At 42.3% G+C, this 12,703-nt stretch overlaps 1 protein-coding gene across 2 annotated transcripts in view; it reads right to left on the reverse strand.

Annotated features, from left to right (window-relative positions):
• Positions 1-368: 368 nt before the first annotated feature.
• PLEKHF1 (pleckstrin homology and FYVE domain containing 1) overlaps positions 369-12,703 on the reverse strand; it is a 30,314-nt gene continuing 17,979 nt past the window's right edge. The window contains exon 2 of one of the 2 annotated variants that reach the window (XM_068261789.1): positions 369-6,348. In XM_068261789.1, coding sequence (XP_068117890.1) covers positions 5,526-6,338 — 813 coding nt within the window. In that variant the 5' untranslated portion in view covers positions 6,339-6,348 and the 3' untranslated portion in view covers positions 369-5,525. Of the gene's footprint in view, positions 6,353-12,703 lie in introns of both variants that reach the window. The other variant, XM_068261788.1, reaches the window with a different exon arrangement.

Here is a 12,703-nt window from a genome sequence, read left to right on the forward strand (position 1 = left end):
AATCACATGTATGAGTAAGCTCTTTCGGCTGTGTCAGCTGGCTGCCTCAGCAGAGTAGCTCATTTGTAAACACAGGATGTCGACCCTTTGTCTGCTTCCATGAAAGCAGGAAGTAGACACACTGCAGATTTACTGCAGGATTTGTATCAGCTGTAACAAAGACATGTTTTTCTTTAAAGGTTAATATGCTGTTGCTTATCTTTTAGAGCAGAGAGGAAGTTCTGAGTTCAGGTCCTCTTTAATTAACCAGCAACTAGAGGCACTGATTGGCTCAGATGAATTTCTCTTTTAAATCCCTTTTCTGGGTTGGTGGAGCTTTGCTTGTTGAATATTTTCTTTATCTCATGAACACGACATGCCACACATGGTACACAAAACACGGGATCTTTATTAACATTTATTGCACCGACATCCTTAGTGTTAGAAGAACATAATTCCATATATACAAGGCCCCGCACTGCGGCTACACAATGCACAATATGATGATGCAATGTAGGAAAGTAGGTTCATTTCAGTACACAGTTGGTATTAAATAACGTAGCAAAATGACAATACAAACAAGAAAGGGTTAAAAGTCAATGGAAGGTTCTAGTATAAAACAGAAGAAATCTGGAGGGGTATTTACGGCCAACCAAAGAACTTGCTTTACCTCTCTAGCGTTCTAAACGAGCTGAGGTCGTCCAGAGACGCCGGAGGTCACCGCTCAGGCCCCGCTGGGCCGATTTGAATAATTTTTTTTTTGCTTGCTGCGTGTCCTACCCGATCGCCGCCGATCCGCCACTACCCAACGCGAAAGAGGGCCCCCCGCAGACCCCGTGCGCAGCCTTGCCAATCGCCACCAGGCTGCGCTTTGGGGTGGATCGGGAGTCCCTGTGACGTCACGACGTCAATGGTGTCACTCCGTTTGTCGCCCTAGCGACGGGGGAAGCCCTAAAGGAAATCCCGTTCAGAATGGGATTTCCTTATGGGCGTGATCGCCGGCGGTGATTGGAAGGGTGGGAGGTAAAGAGCAGCAAGGGGAGAATAATGTAGCTAGCGCTAGGCTAGCTACATGATTAAGAAAAAACTAAAAAACATCGGGCGAAAAAAACCCTCTTGCGGCTGCATGGCCGCGGGAATCAGAACGCCCAGCAGGTTAAGTGTTACTCCAACAACACATGTGGAACAGTGCTGATTTCATCTTGGCACAGGATTCATTATTATGTCACTTGTTAATATTAGCAATTGCTTTAATTATAATCTGCAATTAAAAGTTCAGAAACTACTGTGCCCATAAGTCGTCCCATGCTGTCTGGCCCTGATTCTTGTATGAACTCTATAAATTGAGCAAGTCAGAGGAACGCTCCTTTCTCTTCACCTCTGAGTGGGTTTATCGCTTGTGAATGTGACATTTTTTCGGAGTGCACCTATATAATTCCCTTGGAAACAGATTTAGACATGGCCTCTGCACAATATCTTGTCCTTGTAGGGGGTATCGTGTAATAAATGACTATGGCTATTTTCCTCTTTGCCAACATTTTTATGGAGATGAGAATATCCGTGGAGATATACTGCTTTTGAGAATTTTTGCAAAATGCATTGATGTCAATGGAGGTTGAAAAACACATTTTCTCGAAAGTTCGCATCTTAGCAAAAATGTGTATTTTGCAAAAAGGCGAACTTTGTAAGAAAAATTATGTATTTTTGTGAAATGTAACATTGGTGCACAAACTTAAATATTGCTGCCATAGCTGAGGGACCTGTCGCACCGAAGAGCGCTTTGGGGCCATTTTCGTTTTGTAAAAAATGCTTGCATTGACTTGCATTAAAATTGCAGTAAAGTCACAACAAAATTGTGATTTTGTCAATTTTGCCGCAATTTTAATGTAAGTAAATGGGAGCGTTTTTTTAAAAACGAAAACAACTTGAAACCCTCTCCGGTGTGTCTCCGGGCTACAGAAATTTGTGGCCATTGATAGTGTGCATACAGCACCTATTGTCATAATCAGCCTCTGCTGCCACACTCTCCTGATGAGGGAAACTCTACTGAAGAATAGGGTTGGCCAATAGAGGCTAATAATATTGGCCAGCATGCAAATTTAACCACTTAAGCCCAAAGGGTTGTTAATATTTTGCATCTGAGCAACTTTCACCTCCCATTTATTTGCCAATAACTTTATCACTACTCATCACAATGAATTGATCTATATCTTGTTTTTTTCCGCCACCAAATAGGCTTTCTTTGGGTGATACATTTTGCTGAGAATTAATTTATTCTAAATCCATTTTAACGGGAATATTAAGAAATAAATGGAAAAAAATCATTATTTATCAGCTTTTGGCCATTATAGTTTGAAATTAATACATGCTACCATAATTAAAACCCGTGTATTTTATTTGCCTATTTGTCCCGCTTATTGCACTATTTAAATTATGTCCCTATCACAATGTATAGCGCCGATATTTTATTTGGAGGTGCATTTTTTCAATTTGCGTCCATCACTATTGACAGGCCTATAATTTAAAAAATTATATTAATATACTCCTTTGACATGCATATTTAAAAAGTTCAGACCATTAGGTACCTATTTATGTTTATTTTATTTAGGGACTGTGGTGTCCAGGCACATAAATGCCACATAGTATAGCAGTAAAGTGTAGGTGTAGAGGGGAGTTTGTCTACTTTACAGAACTAGTATGTTAAAGGTGAACTTTACTGAATCACGTCATGAATAAAATTGCTTATATTTTACAATAATAGCCTATACCAGTGATGGCTAACCTTGGCACTCCAGCTGTGGTGGAACTACAAGTCCCATGAGGCATTGCAATACTCTGACAGCTCTAAGCATACGTCAGGGAGGCAGAGGCATGATGGGATTTGTAGTTTTGTCACAGCTGGAGTGCCAAGGTTAGCCATCACTGGCCTATACATTATTTAACCAGTGTTTGGCCATTGTAAAATATTTCCTCATCCTGATTTACCTTCTGAAACTTATCACAGCTGGCAACATCTTTACTGCTGGAAGGTGCATCACTGTGGAGTGTTTGTTATGTGCTCTGAAGAAAGTAGAAACAACACTTAGTCTCCCAGAGTGCTCTGGGGGATTAGGCTGCATTACATCATAAGCTAAACATCACTGGGAAGGTGGGGTTACACACCCAACATACAGCAATACTGTATATACTGTAGATATAGGAAGTGTTTCTGATGCTGAGACCAGGTTAATATAAAACTGGATATCCTGAATAATGAACTACACTCTTTGTGTGTGGTGTGTGTGTGTGTGTGTATGTGTACAGTGTTTGGTGTGTGTGGTGTGTGTGTGTGTACAGTGAGTAGTGTGTGTGTATGTGTGTGTGTACAGGGAGTAGTGTGTGTGTATGTGTGTGTGTATGGTGTGTGTGTGTGTGTGTGTGTGGTGTGTAGTGTGTGTGTGTGTGTATGTATGTGTGTGCGTGTGTATGTATGTGTGTATGTGTGTGTATGGTGTGTGTAGTATGTGTGTATGGTGCATGTGTGTGTGTATGGTGTGTAGTGTGTGTATGTGTGTGTGTATGTGTGTGTGTAGTATGTGTGTATGGTGCATGTGTGTGTGTGTGTGTGTGTGTGTGTGTGTAGTGTGTGTGTAGTGTGTGTGTAGTGTATGTGTGTGTAGTGTATGTGTGTGTGTGTGTGTGTGTGTGTGTGTGTGTGTGTGTAGTGTAGTGTGTGTAGTGTGTGTGTGTGTGTGTAGTGTGTGTGTGTGTGTGTGTGTGTGTGTGTTTTGGAACTACTTGCTGATCAATCCTAAGAAAGTCAGGCTGGAACTGGCTTGAGGAAGCGTTACCTTTCATTTCCTTCTTTCACTTTTAAAGAAGGGTGCCTTTTTTGGCAAGTTTCGTAAGTAGTTGTGGAAAGCTTTGCACACGCCGGAAGAGCCTCTCCACTGAAAATGAATCTGCCTGCTTTGTACAGAGAGAGGCAGGGTTGGCACCAGAGTATTCCATCAGCGGAGAACTCATTGGGCAATCATGTTCAATCACTATCGTTATTTACTGGCACAGACGATAAGCAGTTGACGCCTTCTCATCACCCCCCATCCCCCCCCCCACACACACACCTCAATAGAGCAGAGCACTATCCTCCGCTTGGAGTCAAACAGCTTGCTTGTATAGTGACTGCTCCAAAAATGCTTCTGAAAGCAATTAAGATAGCTTTGGGCAATCAAGGTTTAACGTGTGTGTAGGCCTTTATCGAGCAGGTCCTCTATCTTCTCCTCCCTCTTCGTCCCTTTACTTCTTCACTCTCACCCTCCTGCCAACCATCCCCCTCATTCATTTTTATTCAGCTGCTCCTCCTCCAAACTGTTAATTTCCTTCCCCCAGAGTCCCTCTGCCTCCCATTATCCTACTCCTAAGTTTCTCTGCTGCTCATCGCTCCCCTGGGATTTTCCTACTCCTATATCCCCTTGTTCCCCCTCTCACACCAATCCGTTATCTCCTTTACTACCATTTGTGGTCTAAGATGAGGATTTACATGACTTATATAATATTCCACCAAATATTTCCTTAACTGGAACTTGAAGCGAGAGCAATATGGTGGCTGCCATATGTATTTCCTTTTAATCAATAGCAACTGGTATTGATTAAAAGGAAATAAATATGGCAGCTTTAATATACCTTTTGCTTCAGATGTCCTTTAATGGGGAGATCCTCGACAATTGTGAAGATCTATCATATCTGCAGTACACCCCCTTACATCCAGAAATTGTTAATACATAGGCCTCAATTCACTAAGCTTATCTCCTGTCTTTAATAACTCTTCTAGAGTTGTTACCATGGTGATAAGGCATGTAGTATTCAGGAAACATTTTACCTCAGGCAAACCTAAAGTTATCTCTTCTGTCTTTAAGTTAACTCTCCAATCCTTAAAATAACTCCAGAGTTAAAGACAGGCATGTGAAAATAACTACAGAGGAGGTAAATTAACTACAGAGGAGGTAACTTAAGGAATGAAGAAATAAGATAACTCTCTCACTGTGTGGAGGTAAGTTTTCTCTCTTGCCTTATTATCTCCAGCATGATCTTAGTGAATTGAGGCCATAGAGTTTTCAGAGCTATGGCAGAACTAGACCTAGGAGAGCTCATGAACCAGCACGGAACCCATTAGGTCTCATTAAAGCACATATCTATCTCATAAAGCATCATATTTTGTAGCTTAGGTCAGCACTAGTGGTTGTGGTTTGAGCTGGACTTGAGTTGTCCAATAACATGGCATTGTCTGTCAACACCTTTGTTGAGGATCCAAGTAGGTTTCAAGGTCCATTATGAATAGTAGGAACATTTTAGAAGTCTGTTAATTGTTCTGATTGGCAGTATATCATTGATATGCACCTAGTACTTGGTCTGGACTGGCTCAATGATAAATAAAAAAAACAAAAAAACAGAAGATAAAGGTAAAGGACCTGTTATCCACACCTAATGTCTCTTTTATCTAAGGTCTTCTATTTTAAAGAGCCAGTACCGATAGTGGTTTTTGTACAAATCCTCCCCATCAATCAAAATCAGGCATGAAAAGCTGACCAAGAGGCAGAATAAAAATCCTCGTTTGAAGGAAAGTCACTCGTTTTTTCATCATCATTCTCACTGTCTTCTTCACTCGAAGGTTCAAACTCAGGCATCTCCTTTTCAAACTCAACAGCCCGCTTTCTACTTTCTCCTGCCTCGGCTATCTTTTCAGACATCAACTTCCTGTGGCACAAGGTACAGACTCTCAAAGGCTTGGAGGACAATTCTGGTATCAAAAACCTATTCTTAGAGCAATCCTGGCATACAACAAAACCACAGTTGCGACAGTGGTGTCTTCGAGTTATGGTGGTGAACTTTGTCTGAGTACACCTCATGCAGATATCGGTAGCTTTGTCTGGTATCCAGGGAGCTGCATGTTTCATAGATGGACGTCTCCCGGTCTTCTCTATCAACCGGCCAGCACAGTCTTTGATGTGGCTCATCCACTCTTCGCGTTCGGTGAAAGAGGCAGCACAAACAACGAAGGACTTCTTTGATGTCTTCAGCAGAAACCGATTCCTCATATCTCCATCGTCATTGAGTATGTCGGTAGTCACATCTTCCAGGGGAATTATGTGTTGGCAACTGTATTTGACCTTGTTTATCACAATGGTTCCATACACCAGGATGTCATTAAAGAGGAAAAAGATCCTTGGTTTGGGTTTTTTCCGACATTCTTTGGTCAATATACCTTCTCCAACAAGGACTCTTCCCGGAATAGCAAGCGGTTGGCCAGCTGTTCCAAAACATGCTTCAACAGCTGATATCCGTTGGTTGTTGATCTCTGTGTATGCAAGGTGGTCCACCATGTTTCTCTTACTACCTAGAGGAAAGGAGACAAAGATTAATAAAAGCTTTAAAAAACAAAGAATAACTGCATCACGTGAACACAGTTCACACTACAATTACAAAAGATCCTTCTGTCATCAAGGTAATAGTAAATAATTAAAGTGTGCTTTTTTTATGTTTCTAGGTGCATTTTAGGATTACACAACACATTTCTGCCAGAATTCCAGGTCTGCTTATTTTCCTCAGGTAGACACATAGGAGGAGGAGTCAAGTCAACAAAGCAGAAGGATTTGCCCAACAACAATTTCAGGCCATTTCACTCCAAGGACTGGATACATTTTCAAAAAGTAATTGCAGAAGATACAGGGTGTCCATACTGCTGTCCACTTCAAAAGTTGTGTTTTATACATATCAAGAAGTATATAGTGTTTGCTTGTCTTATGCGCTGTTCTTGCCTCCTCTGCCTTTTTTCACAAAGCAGAACTGCAGAGTCCACATTCACACTGTTCCAACTCTGAACTCTGACACAGAGACTAACACATATTGCATGTACATATACCAGGGCTGTGGAGTCGGTACAATAACCTTCCGACTCCTCAGTTTATGAAACCACCGACTCAGACTCCGGGTACCCAAAATGGCTCCGACTCCGACTCCTTCACTCCTTAGTCTAATACTTACCAGGGCTGTGGATTTTGTACAAAATCATCCATCCGACGACGTTTATGAAATCACCGACTCCGGGTACCCAAAATTGCTCCGACTCCACAGCCCTGACATATACTGTGCTATAATTGGCCAGTTGGTTATAATTGGCACTCAATACCATTACTGCTAAAGTAACAAAGCTATGCAACGTTTATAAGGATCTTTTAAAAAAAATCTATTAAAAAATTACCGTATGTTTATTATTTATTTACTAAATGACCTAAGCCCGTTTAAAAACGGGCTCGAAGTCTGTCGCCGCCAACACATTACAGCACGCATATGAGGGCCCGTCGCGCGGCTGAGCATGCACAGGTCTGCCACGCGCAGACGTTATGCAACCGACCACTGCGTACCTAGCCCTTTATACCTTCCCGGTGGTTCTGGGTCACCACGAGCTGCCTGTGTATTCTTTCATGAAATAGAGGAGAATGCTGGGGCCAGTGCCCTGTGAATGCAATGCAATAGAAAACCTCATGTCGTATAATCCAGGGAAGTTTCGAGAAGAAATGGTGGCATCCAATTGTACCAGAAGTCCCACTGCCAAGTTTCCTAAAGTCATTTTTACTTTTATTGCTCCTGTTTTTTTTATATATAAAAGTCTATAAAGCTCTCCAGCTCTAATATAAGGGTTCGGGATAAGTGCTGATGGCTACAGCAAAGAGACCTCACACAGGCAGAGCTGGGGGGGGGGGGGCACTGAAGGAAAATGTAACATACAGGAACATGGAAAGAGACACATCATGAGGTCATTTTGTGGGGAGCCAGGAGGTATTTCTATTATTTTTAGCCTTTGGTCGAAAAAGATGCGAAGTTAAATCCCAACTCCAGTCATTGAATAAAAGCCCCAGTATTATGGCGTACATACCAAAGAGGCGCCGGGGAAAAAATGGCACAGGGTGAAGCCGATAATGGCATCTTGCTACTAAGGTTATTTAACGTTTTATAAATGTCCTAAATTGTAAAATTTAAAATATATGCAAACACAGACAAATAAGAAGTGCATTTTTCCAGAGTAAAATGAGCCATAAATTACTTTTCTCCTATGTTGCTGTCACTTACAGTAGGTAGTAGAAATCTGACAGAAGTGACAGGTTTTGGACTAGTCCATCTCTTCATAGGGGATTCTCAGCAATGCTTTTATTCTTTATAAAGATATTCGGTGGATATTTAAAAGGATTTAAACAATGATGCTGGCCAGCTTCCCTGCTTGCTACAGTTTTTTGGAAGTTGGACAGAGCAACTGCCATTCACTAAGTGCTTTTGAAAATAAATCCCTAAGAATCCCCCATGAAAAGATGGACTAATCCAAAACCTGTCACTTCTGTTAGATTTCTACTACCTACTGTAAGTGACAGCAACATAGGAGAAAAGTAATTTATGGCTCATTTTACTCTGGAAAAAATGTACTTCTTATTTGTATATGTTTGCACATATTTAAAATTTTTCTCCATAGTGCCCCTTTAATTACCGGCATCTGTGATACATTACCTGGTCCCTGCGATCCCGTCTCTTCTGCACTTCCTGTTTAGTTTGAAAGAGTCCTGCAGCCAGCCAATCACCATGCGGGGACTGAAGCCGCATGGTGATTGGCTGGCTGCAGAGTTCATTCAAACTTACAAGTGGAGAGGAAGAGTGAACATCCAGGAGCAGATAATGTATCAATTAACCCCTGCCGCCTGTCACACTGAACCCTCCGCTCACCGCAATAGAAACTTTCTGGTGCACCACTGAAAAGCACGGTAAACGTTATTTAACGGTTTGAAGGGCAACATTGTAGTGCAGTGATAATTACCGGCAGTGCGCCGTGCGCCAAAATGTTGCACTTCAAAACAGTAAATTATGTTTACCGTGCTTTTCAATGGTGCGCCAGAAAGTTTGGAGTGGGTGGAGCTAAAGTGGAAGCAGCCTGTTGGCAGAATCACACATATGACGTCTTAAAGGGAATGAAGGTGAGAATTGTAATGCAAAAAGTTTCATGCATGTAAGCCATTTTTGCACTATTACGGCTGGGTTTGCAATACTGACTTCCTGTGTGGACGTCAGGCGCTGTTTGGTTAGACTGATAAGCACTCTGTGAACTGTCCAAACTCCTACCTCTATCCCATCATGAGGAAAGAAGTGGGAGGGGTCAGCCCTGCCGTTGCTATGCAATTTGCATGCACGCTCATAAAATTGACTTGAACGGAAATGCAATAAGGGCCAGTGCACACCAAAAAGCGCTAGCGTAATCGCAAGTGGTTTAAGTGATTTTTCTAACCGATTCTAGGCATGCGCTTGGCAATTTTCTAATCAGGCCTAGCGATTTTTGGAGCATTTTGTTGTAGTGGTTTTTATTTTTTGTTACAGTAGAGCTGTAACTGAATAGCTTCTGTAACAAACGCTTGGAAAATCTCTCTCATCTAGCGCTTTTCAGATCGATTTTCCACTTTCCTATACTTAACATTGAGGCAGAATCGCCTCAGAAATCAGCAGAAATGCTGCAGGGCCTGCGTTTGCGTTTGAGAATAAAGCTCATCGCTCTGGTGTGATCCATCCCATTCAAATACATTAGCCAAGCGCTTTTCAAATCGCTGGCATTTTTAAAATCGCTCAGAAGCACTCTTGGTGCGCACCAGCCCTGAAACTGCAGCAGGCACTGCAATTTGATGAAAACTGCAATGCAGCGCAATACACCTCTGAAGAAGGCGCATAGCGATTTCTATTGTTTTGCTGGGGTTCTTGCGATCGGCAAATGCATGCACTTTAAAGCATAGTTCCCCAACCCTGTCCTCAAGGCCCACCAGCAGTACATGTTTTGCAGGAAACCACAAACATGCACAGGTGAGGTAATTAGTGTTGCAGCAGAGCTGATTAACTACCTGGGTTTATACAAAACATGCACTATGCACTGTTGGTGGGCCTTGAGGACAGGGTTGGGGAACACTGCAGGGAACCTGAACTGAGTAAAATAATTTAAAATAAACCCATGACATACCTGCAAATTACTTACCGTACATACTTACGTCACCATCAGTTCCTCTCAGAAGCTCACCATTTTCTTCTTACAGTGATCCCTTCCAGTTCTGACAAGATTTTTGTCAGAACTGAAATATACCAGTTGCTGTCAGTTATATATCAACTGCTGTCCGTTACTACTGAATGTGCAAGGTAATGTCCATGTTTCCTTAAGGCTCAAGTGGGCGATATTACAGTTTAACAGTGTGCTGACCAGAAAGCTGTTATGGGGTAATGGCCATTTTCAAGATGGAGGACAGAGTAATCCATTGATCACAGTGGACAAACAGGACGCAGGAGAGGAGAAGGAGATTGAGGAGTAGACTACACAGGAGGTAAGTATGATGTGTTTATGTTTATTGTGACTTTTAAATTTTCAGTTCAAGTTCTCTTTAATTAAGGACTCTTTTCCCCGGACTGTTGATAGGCAGTGAAATGTCTCTCACAACTGCTCACTGCCGCCTGCTAACTGCTTGTTGCTGCCTGGTAACTGCTCACTGCTGCCTGGCAACTGCTTGCTGAGCACACAGCTCAACAGATCGTGGAAAGGAGGCCTTAAAATCAGAGCTGTGGTGTGTGACTCAGCAACTGGTATTGTTTAACAAATAAATATGGCAGCCTCCATATCTCCCTGCGTCATGGAGCACAGGCTCAGCACATAGACCACAGCCTTGTTTCCATAGGAGATGGAGCTTACAACCACATAAAGAAATAATTGTAGGCTCTGAAAATATTGACCCAGTTGTCCAGGTAAAGTAAATACACACAGCAATACTGCTCACAAAATATAACACTGTCTACATTGAGAAAGATCAGACAGGTTTAACTGTTTGTTCCTTCCTGGTGTGGCGATGAAAGCTCTGTAGTATGCTGTCATCACCTCACTCACATATCACGGAAAGAACCATGAACAAGAGTCAAAGTACAAAGGTGGGGATCAGGGTGATAAAGTTATCAGAAAGCACAGAAGGTGGATTCTGCCAGTTACTAGAGTGCAGTGTGGTATTTGCATTGTTTGTTTTAGAGTTATACTCTACATGCTTTTATGCATATCCTCCTAAAATCCCTTAGGCTAGATGCACACTTAGCAGAAACGCAAGGATTGCGTAAAACTCTGTGTTTTTGCCGCTAAAGGAAGTCCTAACTTCCTTTTTTCAGATCTACAGCTTTATGTCTCCTCACATCTTTTTCATATCTTCTGCTCCATACCTCCTCACATCTTTATATCTCCTGCTCCATGCCTCCTAGATTCCTTCTTCATATGCCCTGCTCCATACCTCCTAGCTTCCGCCTACACATCTCCTGCTTCATACCTAGCTCCATAACTTAGTTATTCATATCTCTTGTTCCATGCCTCCAAGATTGCTTCTTCATTATCTCCTGAGTCCTGCTACATGTCTCATAGCTTCTTCATATCTCTTGCTCAATGCTTTCTAGATTCCGTCTTCATATCACCTGCTCCATGCCTACTCGTTTCCTCTTCATATCTCCTGCATGTTTCCTCATGTCTTCTCCATATCTCCTGCTCCATGTCTCCTAGCTTCTTCATTCATATCTCCTGCTCCATGTCTCCTAGCTTCATCATTCATATCTCCTGCTCCATGTCTCCTAGCTTCATCATTCATATCTCCTGCTCCATGTCTCCTAGCTTCTTCATTCATATCTCCTGCTCCATGTCTCCTAGCTTCTTTCATATCTCCTGCTCCAGGTCTCCTAGCTTCTTCATTCATATCTCCTGCTCCAGGTCTCCTAGCTTCTTCTTTCATATCTCCTGCTCCATGTCTCCTAGCTTCTTCATTCATATCTCCTGCTCCATGTCTCCTAGCTTCATCATTCATATCTCCTGCTCCATGTCTCCTAGCTTCATCATTCATATCTCCTGCTCCATGTCTCCTTGCTTCTTCATTCATATCTCCTGCTCCATGTCTCCTAGCTTCTTTCATATCTCCTAGCTTCTTCATTCATATCTCCTGTTCCATGTCTCCTAGCTTCTTCATTCATATCTCCTGCTCCATGTCTCCCAGCTTCTTCATTCATATCTCCTGCTCCATGTCTCCTAGCTTCATCATTCATATCTCCTGCTCTATGTCTCCTAGCTTCATCATTCATATCTCCTGCTCTATGTCTCCTAGCTTCTTCATTCATATCTCCTGCTCTATGTCTCCTAGCTTCTTCATTCATATCTCCTGCTCCATGTCTCCTAGCTTCATCATTCATATCTCCTGCTCCATGTCTCCTAGCTTCATCATTCATATCTCCTGCTCTATGTCTCCTAGCTTCTTCATTCATATCTCCTGCTCCATGTCTCCTAGCTTCTTCATTCATATCTCCTGCTCCATGTCTCCTAGCTTCTTCATTCATATCTCCTGCTCCATGTCTCCTAGCTTCTTCATTCATATCTCCTGCTCCATGTCTCCTAGCTTCTTCATTCATATCTCCTGCTCCATGTCTCCTAGCTTCTTCATTCATATCTCCTGCTCCATGTCTCCTAGCTTCTTCATTCATATCTCCTGCTCCATGTCTCCTAGCTTCATCATTCATATCTCCTGCTCCATGTCTCCTAGCTTCTTCATTCATATCTCCTGCTCCATGCCTCCTAGCTTCTTCATTCATATCTCCTGCTCCATGTCTCCTAGCTTTTTCATTCATATCTCCTGCTCCATGTCTCCTAGCTTCTTCATTC

The sequence above is a fragment of the Hyperolius riggenbachi genome, chromosome 11 (assembly GCF_040937935.1).
Source record: "Hyperolius riggenbachi isolate aHypRig1 chromosome 11, aHypRig1.pri, whole genome shotgun sequence".
Classification (NCBI taxonomy): Eukaryota; Metazoa; Chordata; class Amphibia; order Anura; family Hyperoliidae; genus Hyperolius; species Hyperolius riggenbachi.